At 34.9% G+C, this 14,337-nt stretch overlaps 1 protein-coding gene across 2 annotated transcripts; it reads right to left on the reverse strand.

The window, feature by feature from the left end:
• Positions 1 to 2,391: 2,391 nt before the first annotated feature.
• Positions 2,392 to 13,556, reverse strand: LOC142976595 (uncharacterized). Of its 2 annotated transcripts, none has more exons than XM_076120032.1 (11): positions 13,331 to 13,556; positions 11,487 to 11,574; positions 11,119 to 11,202; positions 10,546 to 10,840; positions 8,469 to 8,555; positions 7,804 to 8,133; positions 5,761 to 5,901; positions 5,284 to 5,377; positions 5,126 to 5,175; positions 4,559 to 4,695; positions 2,392 to 2,512 (listed from the first exon to the last, which is right to left on the reverse strand). In XM_076120032.1, the coding sequence occupies exons 1-11, from the start codon at positions 13,413 to 13,415 to the stop codon at positions 2,404 to 2,406; spliced, it is 1,500 nt and encodes a 499-aa protein (XP_075976147.1). In that variant the 5' UTR covers positions 13,416 to 13,556; the 3' UTR covers positions 2,392 to 2,403. The 2 variants fall into 2 exon arrangements, with proteins under 2 accessions (XP_075976147.1, XP_075976146.1); XM_076120031.1 differs by having other exon boundaries at positions 11,487 to 11,577; positions 13,331 to 13,555.
• Positions 13,557 to 14,337: the final 781 nt, after the last annotated feature.

The following is a 14,337-nucleotide window of genomic DNA, read 5'->3' on the forward strand; positions in this document are numbered from 1 at the left end:
TTTATCTAATTTCTGAGACAGAAATATAGAGATAAATAAAGAGTTATTTAAATTATCAAAATAATATTATGTACATCTAATAAATTTTAGTAAATTCTGCGTTATGCCATGTCACATATATTATGAACTAGATTCTACCCGCGACTTCGTCCGCGTGAAAAGATTTCCGGGGGTAAAAATTATCCTTTGTTTTAATCCAGGTTACAAACTATATTTGAAGTAAATATCATCCAAATCTGTCCAGTAGTATCTTCGTGAAAAAGTAACAAACATACATCCATCCATCCTCACAAACTTTCACATTTAAAATATTAGTAGGAAACTAAAATCAAGTTTTCGTTCAATGAACGCATACATTGTCTTTCTCCATAAATTCCTTCGCACTTCATGCTTGATAGAAATACGCCTACCACATAAATCCAAGATAGCACGAACAGGAGTCGTGTGTAACGCCTGAAGCGTAGAAAAGGCTCAGTATCGATCCGCCATGTATCGGTCTAGACAGGAAATGACATAGGACTTGGAATAGCTCCACATCACGACACGTACTGCTGTGTTTACAACATACGAATACGACCTGTTTGTACCCCGGAGTTTGCTTGCATTTACTTTTTTACAACTTTATTAAATAATTGTTGGAGTAAAAAGGTAATTCTGATCGATTTATTGGTATAATTGTCTGTTGACAATCGGCTTGCTATCGACAAATATATGAAAAACTGATAAGCACACCTAGTGGAGGCAGTACAAACGATAATTTTAAAAGTTTCTAAATGGCAAACTATCATTACTCGATAACATCTGTAATGAAACTCACTATACTGGTTTCTTTCAATGATTTTGATTGTTGAAATAATGTATAAAATATCGTCTCTGTATAATCAATAGTCATACTAGCTGTTTATGATATTCCTGTCATGGATCCTAGAGAGTAACAGTTTATTTGTGGGATGTTATTTGTATTGTTCAAATTCATGTTTTTAATATGATCGAGTAACGAACACAGTAGTGTGTTCGTTACTCGATCATATTAAAAACATCTGTGTTATGCCAGCGGTAAAAGAAAAATCATTTTATTTCTGATCTGACCTGAATTATAGGTTAGGCAAAAAGGGAAACCCTTTTATCATTTATTTTGCTACCAATTTAACCCTACTGTTTTCAACAAAAGCGTTTTTACTACACTGGTTCATTGAACCAAAAATATGTCAACCTCCTAATTCTAGGAAGCTGTTATTGTTTAAAATGCTTTAACAACATTTTATATTTGCTATTGTTTCTTTACAATACAGAACATGAATACAGTAGATTCTACATTATTTAACTAAAGGTTAATATTGTTTTAGAGTTATACTATAGTTTTTAAGTATTTACAGTTATACTTTCTCATTAGGTCTCAAGTGAAACTTATCAATTTTGATTTACAAAAATCGGAAGTCTCATTCGCATTTGTATTGCATCGAGTAGTTATTAAAATATTGCATTACATGATTGAGTCCTTGTACGATACACTGATGCTGATATTCTTTTTATTTTCTCGACACCTATTCGACAGGTATCATTATGTATCATAAAAGTTCTCAATATCCTACATTCAGTACTATCAAGTAGCGAATGTGAAGGGCGATTCAAAATGACTTGAAAGCTTTAGTTCTTGCGGAATACGCCAGGGGCGCTGATCAGTATTTTACATAAGGTTTTACGATAACTACATGCTCCTCGGTAGCGATAGGATATCGCCCCTCCGGTAAACAAAATTTCGATTTTCAGTAACAAACTTATTTGGGAATTATTTTTACAAAATACATTGAGCCGATGTTCGTACATTTTACGAGGCGAATTTTATCAAGCTTTTTATTCTCTGAACATACAAATCGGATTTTAATGGATTAGCTTGTCGCAATAAATCTTATTACGGGAGCTTATTTGCATGGTTATATTGGATAGTGGGACACTGAACAGTGTGCACTTAAAGCAAATTGGCTATGATGAAACTAAACCTGGCTAAAATGGCTCACCTATTACGTTGAGCTAATTGTTCAATCGAAAATTTAAACTATAGCAGTGTACTTGTGAATCATTGATCGCACTACCTAGCTAGAGGTATAAATCGTTATGGAAAACTAAAAAAATGCTGTTTAGACTACATTAGCACATAACAAGTAGTAGTTCTGGAAAAGTTTATGGTTTGATAATAATCACCATAATTGTTTACTGAGTAAAGACCATCAATTTGATGCACACTTGTTGTAAACTTAGATACATGATATTCATACTAGTTGTGGGCACAAGGAATCTTTCAGTCTTAGCAACTACCAAAAATGTGGATATAAAGCTAATAATCCCAAAGCAAATTGTCTCAAAGAGGGAATTTAAATAATAAAAGACAAATTTATGAAAAAATTATAATAATCTCTTTCTTTTCCTCTTACTTCTTAACGGGTTTAGATTTTCGATGCTGCCAGCACGAAGGGGATCTTTTGACACACAGACGAAATTTGGGTTTAAAGGCCTGTGGATAAAAAACAAGTAATATTAAAATTGGAACTTAAATATTGAGCATAGTGTTTCAACTTGGTCGCAAAGACACGTAAATGGAAAGTAATAAAAAAAACAACAATGTAAAAGCTGTAGTTCTAAACATATATACATAACAATTCTCTACTCTCATACTGCCCTTAATCTTTCCAACGAGCTATTATACCGGAGTATACGAAAACAGGTCGAATTTCACCTCAGAATTAGGAGAATTTTTAAAGCATAATAGCTTGAAAGTGGAACAATATACAATACCTGTAATTGACAGCGTCTCCGTGATAACCACCGGCACTATTGTAGTCAGTAACTACATTGGGGAGCGTATTTTTGCTTTTCAGTGCCCATTTTCCATCGGAAATATGTGACAGAATAACATGCTGTTACGTCGTTTAAAATTTTAAAAAGTGGAGCGTAACGTTGCCGAAATGCATGAACGAGAGACTTGTAAACAAATGTTCGACAAAGGATGTGATCGTCGTTCTTTTATGTAGTGTTTATGTATTATGCAATACAAAACGTAGATAGATACTCTAACACTCGTGGGATGTTTTTTAGTGAGCAATGACTTAAGAACAAGTTATTACTCCTTTATTAATATGGGACACTTACAGTGTCTAAATATACCTAAGTAACGCTAAAGTAAGTACATAGTAGAGGTAGAGAGACCTATTAAAGCAGTGAACATTTTCGACTTTAGCTCTCAGTGATTCTGCAATGTATTGCTGTAGCAATCACGTTTTGTAAGCTGAAATACATTTATCGATTGGTACAATCTCCGTTTTATTGACAGATAAGGATAGAATCCGAAAAAATCGCAACATTTGCTCGGATCATTCGAAATACGGTCGTTCTATCGACGTTACTCAGCACGGTTGGGTCGATTCATCCGCTCATGTCATGGTAAATCCAGCTTTTGCCGGTAACTATGACGTCGAATGCTATGCCCCGACATTTTTCATGAAAACACGCTACAGGGGAGGCGGAAATAAAATTATGTGACGGTAAACAGCGAGTCACTTTGAAACGATCTTCTTTTTAGTGCCGTTTATTTTGTTATGTTGACGGGATTGTGCAAATAGTAATGTTTGTAGAGGGTAGTGCTTTTTGTACGGCTCTGAATGTGTTTATAGTGTTGATAACTGTTTCTTTGAAACGTTCGGCTATGCAATTTGCTTTCACTGTACCGTTAGTCGTATGTGGCACGGATTTGCGTTAGACTAGCTAACGAAATGCGAAAAGTGGAACTGTATACGTTGGTGCATGCATATGCACATACATAAAGTCATACCTTGTTGCTAAGCGAGAGGGAATATAATAAAAACAGCGACTTATAATCTCGATTTCGACATTCCTATTTGTCATGTTTTTCTTTCAATTTATAACGTTAAAATCATAAAAAAATAGGAAGAGAAAGAAGGTCTGTGAAATATTAATTTGCAAGAAAACCTATCTGCAAAAAACTTTCATGCACATTCATACTTATAACCAAGATGTGTTGTTATTTATACATTTAAACTGTCGGATATATATAAAATGGGTCTAGATTTGCGATAGCTCTTCAGTGCTACTCGAGAAAATATGCTCTTGGGTACTCTAGAACGGATTAAGATATCTTTTAGGTTTTATCCAAACCCTAGGGTGAAATAGGCTTCACTAGATTTATCTTGTTGTATATTTCGGTATATTCATGTTTCAACCTACATTGAAGTCTAAGCTTCTTTTATAGGGATGGGAAATAGAAATTTAACTGCATGACTACAAATACGCAAATTCTGGTCAGACGACATTATCGTGCATGTTGTTTATCAAATTAGCTCTTTGATTGAGTTCGTAACTGGATAAAGCTTTTATGTAGTAATTCAAACTGTGTAGTATTTCTATCGAAGATTGTGGTGTAGATGTTATAAAATTAATTGCTTACTATAATATTTGGGAAGTTTAGAAACGAGATCTAATTTAATCCATCTTCAAAAAGCTGGTAGAAAGACAAAAATGTGTACTGTCTACAAACTGTACTTACAGTATATTCTCCAATATCCAGTCGCAGTAGTGGCTGACTTTCACAGCGACGGCAATATGATCACTCTCGTGTACAAAACTGCCCACTGTTATTCCCACTAAGTGTCCGCGAAGAACCGCTGGAGCTCCTATGTCTGACTGTCAAGTAATAGTGCAGTATTATTAATATGAAATAGATCAATTACTTAATATGTTAGTGTTTCTAAGTGATCAACATGTTGTTTTTTTACCATAATTTAAAATATTTACATCTTCATTTTTCATTATTATTATTTTTAATTTACATTTATTATTTAACTATATACAAAAGAAAGATGTTAAGATAGATTTTCTGATTTATTAAATAAATAAATATATGCATCGCAAGTTCAAGATCACTCGTTTTAAGAGTGAGTTAAGCCAACATTGGTAATAAGTGTTTTATCTGGCGATTTCCTAGCGATGCGGATGGAAATTTGTGTAATTCATAGATAAATATTTTAGTTTCAGTTCCTTATATCAGAAGGTTCCATAAGTTTGCTGATTTTAATAGAAATGGAAGAAAATACATTAATGTGTTGGAACTTACCTCAGTAACGTAATGCATTTCGCTGATGAAGCAAATAATCTCTTTGCTGTCTGAAAAAGAGAAGAAAATACCAAAATTGGGACTATTCCGAGAGCTACTTTTTTGTAGGTCTCATAACTAAAATGTATGCTAAAGTAACATTACATTAAGGTACTTACTTATTTCAACTCCGCCGTGAACTTTTTCAATAACTCTTTTGCACGTAAGGGAGTTCACTAGTGTGAATTTCTCGACGGTCAGTTTATTTGCTGGCTGAAATTTTCTGATATTTAAGTATTAAAGTTTAATAGATCTATATAGTAGAAAATTCTGCTTTATCAAGTTCCTGTGCCAGCCGTCTACTATGACCGTAGTGCAGTGGTTAAAGTTCAATTACTGTGCGCAACAAATATAGGTAGGATTCAGTAATAGATGATAGAATCCAAACAATTCGGGTCTAGGTATAAATTTTGTATATATTTTTTTTTATTTCTTTCGGTTCAAGTGAGATGTAATAAATTCCGATCAAGTATAGCGGTCTTGGTCTATAACATGGTCTGGTATAACATGTATCGTAGCGACAAAAATATTTTAGGCGTTATTTAAAATTGATTTATATTCTGTAGCCATATTTCTAAGATAAAGAGTAAATATACCTTTCCTCCGAGTTGTCTACGCCAAATACCAAAGAACTTCACTCTTGCAGTTGTCTCGTGCTTGGCGCATCGTTTTGAATTGTTACCAGGACTTTTTTCAGGCGTTTCATGTATTACGCTAATCGTTTTCGAAAAGTTGCCCTGCGAAAGGAAATGTGGATATTTATTTAAATTATGATTTTATGCAATGAAGCATTGTTGTCTTATTAAACTATAAAAAACTTGATTCTTTATTGTATTATTGGCTAGCTATTTAAGCTTTATCACACTGGGGTCGAATTGTTCATAGTATCTCGAGTTTGATATTTAAAACGCACTTGAAAACATTGTTCTTCCGTAACACGCTGGGCGCTGATCAGAATTCGATAGTGGTAGGAAATCGCCTCTCAGCGTCTACCGTTTGTTAAAGTAATTGACTGCCTCCGTGGCGCAGTGGTTTAGGTCACCACGCCAACACTACTGCGTCGGGAGGTCGTGGGTTCGATTCCCACACGGAGCAATTATTTGTGCGATCCACAAATAGTTGTTTCGGGTCTGGTTGTGCTTTGTGTCCGTTGTTTGTATGTTTGTAAAAGTCCCCGCGACACAAGAGCAATTCTTAGTGCGGGAGTTGTCTTTTAAAAAAAAAAAAATATTGCTTTATTTGATATTTTTACCAATTGTTAAAACAACAGATGCCTGTACAACACTCTAACACTCCAATAAACGTCAGCGCATTTTTTCCACCCAACAAGTGTTGTTCTGATAGAAAAAACGCAACATAGCACTTCGCGGCCGCAATTCGAACAATATCAACTAATTGAAACAGCAATTAAGGGAAAAAAGAGAGAAAAAAACAATGAATTGTAGTAATAACTATAACGAGAAAGATCCAATTAGTGTCGTGTTATTGTCATGAGTTTTTATCACGCCACGGCCGTTTTTATTTCGCGATTGAAGCACGATATTGCTGACGGCCTTTTAAAATCACCTACTAACAATTGGGTTGCGCTGCTGTTCAGCAATTGCTTTTCAAATTATTTTGCTTTTACAAAAAGCTGATTTAACACTAAATAAATTGCTTGACACTTAGGCCGTGAAACTAGACTTTAGTATTACGATGTGTTACAGCTACACTACTATTGATATAAGCCCTTAAAGTTTTCAAAATTGTTATTATTTTTTTTTTTTTTTTAGTACCAGCTATCAGATTTTTAATCATCGATTCCACATTTCCTACAAAAATACTTTTAATATCTTGTTTGTTATGAAAAGTATACTATAAAGTGTGACGTTATAAATATTTATTAGCTAAACGAGCGTTATTTTCGATAAATATAATTGCATCTATCACTTGACTGTGATTAGAGTTATCCAACACTTTTATAGTTAATCCAATCACCAAGATTTTGTTCGTTATTTTACTGTGTCCCTGTTTGTAAGTAAAAATTGAATTTACAATTTCAAATTCATGGTCATATGGCTAGACTAGTTAAGCAGTCTAGACGTGTATTAATTTATTCATAGACCTTTCATGTGTTTAGAGTTTAAATCAGAAACTGATACTGAACACGTTACTCCTATAAAGGGACTAATAGCTGATATTACGCTAACATATATAAAAGCTAGGTTAAATACTACTTTGATTTGAAATTTTGTGGTTATCATAACTTACAACAATGAGCCGATGTTATTTCGAAGATGAGAATATGATACCTTTTATTTTATTGTTTGCTACCAATATGGTACCAACTAACGAGTACCTATAGTCCATTACAAAATTACAAGCATCCCGAGTTTACGTTGATCAATTAGTCTTAAGAAATGTTCAGAATGCCTTAGTACAGTCAGCTCCAAAAGTAGCTGAACAACTTCATATCATCGACTGTCGACAACCGCCTAACTATCGAAAAATTCTCTATGAAAATCTGATCAGCGCCTCCTGTGGGCGCCGCAGTAACTATTTTTGCGATGAATAAAACGTCAAACTCTCGATACTCGATAGCGCAGACTGTCGAGAATCGCGTTACAGAACCTTGCTTGAAATTCTTTGTCAATACTCACCACTTGTGGTTTCTTCGCTTTCGCCAAGTATCTGCTCTTTAACTTGCTTTTCGTTTCTGACCTCGAATGGTACACAGGCACAGGGTATCGGTACAACTCCTGAGGTTTTTCCGTGTCTTCGAGTTCCTCCTCAAAGGAATTTACTTCTTTATACCGACCCTTCATTAGTATCCTTTTAGTGGCGCCTCGACTTTCAAATGCCTTGTGAGGCCGTTTTTTCATGCGTTTTGCTCTGTGGGTGGTTCCGTGCTTTGATTTTGGCTTGCTAAAGTCTTCGTCATCATCATCGTCGTCGTCCGATAAAAGAGGGTGAAATCGGTCAGGTGATGACTGAAAAAAAATGTTAGTTAAGATAGTTTCGCAACCGATTTATTATGATTTTATACTAAACTTATTTACTTACCTACGGCTACAAAGGATAGTATTTAAGATAACAGTTGCAGTGCTTGTAGCAAATGCGATTTTTGCGTGTAAAAAGAATTTTATAAACTTTTTATTTCAAAAGTATCATGTCGTTGAATTAGCGCCTTTGAAACCAAATTACACATTGGTGTACACTCCATTATCTATTTGTAGAGAATAGTAGAGGCAGATTCAAGGTAGGACGAAGAAAATAAATGTAGGGATAAGAATATGGAAATACACAAATGTATGAAAATTCTTACCGTTTCTTCTTTTTCTTCGAATTTGGGAAGAATCTCTCCGCTGTCATATCTTGGTTTTTCCTTACCATAAGGCTTTTTGGAAGTGCTCTTAAAATAAAAGTTCTCTCTCAGAATTTGACATCAAAAACTAAATTATTGTGAAAATAGACGAGACAATAAATTTAATATGGATGGAAATTAATAGAAATTTTAGTTTTAGATATATCTTCGATTAAGAATAAAATTCGCGATGTTAAATTCTATCAGGTAAGGTAAATTTTCCTGTGGATCTCAAAAATATGACTGTCAGTGCTACAGTAAAGCCGACCGCCTAGCCAGACACAGTTATTTATGAGGTAATCAGTGTATATTTTTTTCTAAATTATCTTATGTATGTCTGTGCATTCAACGGGTTCTTAGCCAGCATACATTAAAACTTTGTTCCTATAGAGTATAATAGTTTAAAGCTATCTTGCAAGTCATAAAAATTTACCTCTATTCAAGCTAAAGGTAGTTTTAGTAGTTGTAACAACTATCATAAGTCAATATTTGACCTGAATGAATAAATTATTTAGTTTCATTTTTAAAGGGAATAAGAACCTGCAAATGATCATATGTCTGGACCTTTAAATGTTTTTAGTACAATTTGCAAAACATAAATGGTATACAATAACAAGCTAACTCATGTATCTACTTTTATTTTCTTTGTAAGAAGGTTCTATTTGTCAAGCGGATGAAATGGGTTAGCTATCGGAGGCTAAGCGGCCTGTCACGACCTGCTCCCTATTGTGATCTTAAGCCCCACTTGTTATGTGGCTTTAAACGATACATATTGTATTTGGCATACTGGGTGGAACTTTATAAAATTTCATATGAAATGAAAGAAATTATTTTTTTGAAACTAATTAATAATTATTAGCTTAATGTTTTAGTTGCTTCGTAACTATACACAATTATGCGGAAACGTTTCGCTTTAAAGTCATAATCTTTTTATGATGACAACTAGCTGTTCCGCAGTTTACATTCATTAACATATCACTTGTGAAAGTCCCGTCAAAATCTGAATGTTTCTTATTCATGTGTACATAAGTAAAATCACGCCTTTTTCACATAGGGATAGGCAGAGACTAAACGTCATTAACGTTTTAGTAGATTCTTTAATTTATTTATCACGCCAATGATGTGTGCAGACGTAGAAAATATTAATTACATTGTCTCTATTCTAAATGAATACTCGAAATAGATTCGTCTATAATTTTTCTCCTATTACAAAGTATGCTAGGTCAAAAATCTATTATATTTTTATACCAGTGAAGTAGTTTCAGATTATAGTGACACTACTTTAGTGACTACAATAAAATATTTAACGATTTCTACACTGTAACGTTGAACAAGTAACGGCATGTCGTTAACAGTTAACTTGCTAAGATAACTCTGGTCAGTGACAAGTCAAGAACTTTGTAATGAAAGTATGTTGTGATAGAGTACGAGATCGAAGGATGGACATGTTACACTGGCCGTGGCTGCAGGATGACTGACTGCCTCGAAACGTTGAGCATTATATAAGAAACATGCAACGCGAAAATGTAAAAGTTTTGAATGGACAATAAGTCCCAAGGATGGACAAGTTACACTGGCCGTGGCTGCAGGCTAACTGACTGCCTCGAAACGTCAAGCATTATGTTAGAAACATGCAACGCGAATATTAAAAAGTTTTGAATGGACTAGTAAGAAGTGTGCTTAGTGGATTTAAATAAAAGTAGTTTAAGCAATACGAAGGTTTCTTTGGACATATCCTAGACCGACTTAGTCCATGCCCTTTGAATTACGAAGACGTTCAGTTCAAACACAACTCGTAATTATCATACAAGAACTGATTCCACAAAGTTGTTAAACTGATCGTCCATCATCGATAAGTGAATGCAAATTACTGACTCTAATTTTAAGAACCATCGATATAGTAAGTTGATGATAGGCAAAAAACAAAACGCTATTTGATATCAGTAATAAATGTTTGCAAGAGATAGGCCAATAACAAGGTTATATATCCAAGTGATAAACATCACTCTTCCGTGTGTAATATTAAAAGGTGACTTACATAATAATCAGTATTTTCCATAGTACCCCAACTGAAGATTGTCACATTGGTTTCCACGGTAGATGCTATTCCTTCAGTAGCCATTGGTAGCACAGCACCCACATTGTCAACCACCATACTGGCAAATGTATGAACTATTGCGAGATCGGCTCTCCAACCACTGAGGTCTGGATGAGTCACGATTCTCTCAATAGGTAAGTATTGCTCGTAGCCTGATTCGAACATCTGTCTGGTGCCTACCACTACGAAGGTTGTCGTCATTTCTGGTAGTATATGGGAATGGCCGACTGTTAAACTGAAAGAAAAATCAATTGATTTCAAATCGTTACATATTTGTGATTGAATATCAATTTCTTTAGGTACCGGTAATTCAAGAACCCGATTTGCAATCTATTTGCAGTTTTCAACACTATACTTTTTTTACTAGGATTCAATATTTAGGTAACCATCGTACCGCATTTTACGAGCTTCTATTATCTATATAAGAATATTTCTTTATTAGCTCTTATGGGATCAAATCTTTATTCTTTTATTTTTAACAGTCCTATGATATTATTATGTAAGAATACTTACAAACAATGTCCAGCTGTGAGAACTGCGACATCGTGAATAATTGCACCCGTACATATTCTTTTAGTACCGTCTGTGAAAGAGACGCTGCAAAAATGTAACATTGAAATATTAAATAACGTAAATCATATGACATCTCTCTCTCCTACTGTAGTTCGATTCTCTACTACTATCGCCCACTGACAAGGGCTGGGTAAGGCTGGGTATTGAGCAATTTTGCACGAAAATATGATCAGCGCCTCTTGCGGGCTCCGTAAGAACTATTTTCGATACAATACCGGCAGTAGAGATTTGTGCTACTAAATAAGTGTAAGATAGCTTAATCAAGAGGAACTCTGACAGTTGTTATTAGATGTTTGAACAGTACTTACTCAATTAAAGCAATTCTCTGCTGGACATCTTTCCGTGGTGGTAAAGTTGCTGCGCCCGATTTTTCCACTGCCACCGCTATTGGAAGATCTACTGGAGGAAAACAAACACGTAACAAGACATTGCTGTGGGTAAGAGTCTTCTCCCGTAATAAAATATTAAGATTAGTTCCTTAGTCCACAACGTGAGCTGTTATTTTGGTTTCTCTAAAAGATTAATCTTGAAGAGTTCTCAGGTATGCACTTTACATCACGATATTTATCTTCTGGAGGAAGATGCAAATGGAATGAATTTTCTGTTAATAATAATATCTCAGAAAAATAGTAAAATAACGTCCGTAAAGTCATTATTATTCAACATCACGGTAAATAGGGTAAAGGTACTTGTCTGCAAAGTGTTATACCGAACGGTAACGAACGCGTAATGAATATCATTATCATCAGTGTGATATTCGCTCTCTATGAAAGTGTACGTTCGTACGATCGAGCGGCCGAGCTGATTATGATAAATTGACCAACTCATACCGATAGATACCAGAATACAAAATACCTAATTATGCATCTATTTAGTAGTTTGCTGTACTAATACCGTTATTTTAGTTGAATGGGTACATATTTCTGCATACCATGAAAGCATGGTTAGTGGTTAACCTTGTGTCCAAGTTGTTCAAGTCATGCAAAGATTTTTGACATGACCTCACTTCTGTTTTCATATTACAACCGGGACCAATTTTTTTGTCCCAATCTATATGTCACCAAACGTCTATCCAACTGTCATATGATATGGGATGCTATGTGTATGCCATAGGATACCCGTGCTGCCATCAAGAGCTGCTTAAATCACTGATAGCTTACCGACTGGCAAAGCAGCTATCGGCTATGAGTGCCAATCTATCTATCGTATGGTTAGTGTTCAACCTAGTGTCAAAGTTGTTCAAGCTGCCCGAAAGGCCTTTGACGAGGCTTAACGACTGTTATCTTAACTGGCAACATCCGGGACCGACTTTTTACGTGCCCTCCGAAACACGGAGACGCCCAGCTCAAATACCACTATGCGGTCACCCATCTATAAAATGACCGCGCCACCGGTTGCTTAACCCACAGATCGTTTACCGACCGGTGAGCATGACTGGCTATGAGCGGCTCTCCCCATCATAATGAAACGTACACAGATCATACCGGTGATGTTCAGAATGTAAGTATGACAAGGTGAATAAATGTGAATGATGCAAAATACATTTGCAGCGATAGCAAGTCCCGTTTTCTGGTATCCACGGTCTGTACCCATGGGAATAAGGCGTAAAGGCAATTTCTACAAAGTACTCGTGTATGTATATGTAGCGTGTGAATCTTATGTCGCTGGGGACTTTACAAACTCAAATCACGGACATCAATCACAAGCACTCGGAAACAACCATCAGTGGATCATGCAATATTAACTTCGTGGGAATCAGACACACTGGGACTCAACCTTGACTTTAAGCAATGTTAAATGGCTTTTCATATTTGTAAAAATACTTATAATTTTTAAAATATTCGCTTAAGATTTGCTTCACTGCAGCTAATAGAAAGTGTTGATAGAAACACGGACTGTTTCCCCATTGAAGCACCTAATATACTGGAATTAAAGTGGCCAATTGCTTTCCAGATTGTTTCACTTTTTAACGCCGAATACACAGTACGGTCAGGCTAACCTGCGCGAAAACATCAAGCAAACCAATTTACAATATTCGATAACGACAATACAAGCAAGTATATAAATAATTTCGAAACTTGATAATACCAGATATTAAGCATATATGCTTTCTTTTATTATCTTACCTACTTCTTTGATTATATTATCTTACCTTCCTCCTCTTGCGCTTGTATGAAATAAACATAATTGAATTTCACTAACGCGTGCACGACCAGCACAATATGCGCAAAAATCATCCCGATGTTACTTTCATATCGATATTACTCTTACGTTTAATTAAATCGATAAGCCGACACGCCTTGTTGAACTTGAATAAGAAATCTGTGACTTCGTAATACATAATTTGTGTGAATACTACGCTTCGTTGTGTAGGTATGGCTGTTCACTTCTGCGTAAATGTTCTTATCTTTGTAATTTTAAAAACAATTATTTCAGTTATGTAATTAATATTTACGAGCAAGTAAGCTTTACTTTGGTATTGAAAATGAAAAATATGCCTACGTCTATGTCTATGGTTATAGCTCGAACATTCAAAGTTTTTTATAGTCGAATTTTAGTCATATGTTGCTAGTGTTGTTGTCTTACTCATACTTTTAGTAGTGCCAAAAATCCAGTTTATTTGATAATTGCTAATACCATTAATTAAGAAAAACATTTTAATAAATAATATCTCATTCTCATTACAATCTAATCAGTAATTCTTACATAAAACATAAAAAGACCAGTCAACATTTTATAAAACCGTAGTAAAAAAGTAGGTATAATCTGATAAAAAACTTTCCTAGAAACTTAATGCGCATGTTTTAAATGAAAGAAGTTGTGGAACCTTTATGCTCGAGTCACAATGCAGCCTTCCCAAGTCAAATAAGCTAGAGGGAGCCACTGAAGTAGCTTGGAGACTCGGTCGAGTGCGTCCGCGAAATATTGCTGGAATTACTAGACGGCATTTTGTGTTCACAGATACTTACGTCACAGATACGTACGTAACTAGTATTTTGTAGTACTTAGTATTTTCACATGCTATTGTAGCTAGAATATTATTTGAATATTTCTCTTTATATGGATTGATATAACATTAGGCGTTTACTGTCAATGCGATTGGTTTTTTTCAAAGATAAGTTCTGTATACGGTGGTATGATCAATCGACACAAGGTACA

The sequence above is a fragment of the Anticarsia gemmatalis genome, chromosome 11 (genome assembly GCF_050436995.1).
Source record: "Anticarsia gemmatalis isolate Benzon Research Colony breed Stoneville strain chromosome 11, ilAntGemm2 primary, whole genome shotgun sequence".
NCBI classification, from domain to species: domain Eukaryota; kingdom Metazoa; phylum Arthropoda; class Insecta; order Lepidoptera; family Erebidae; genus Anticarsia; species Anticarsia gemmatalis.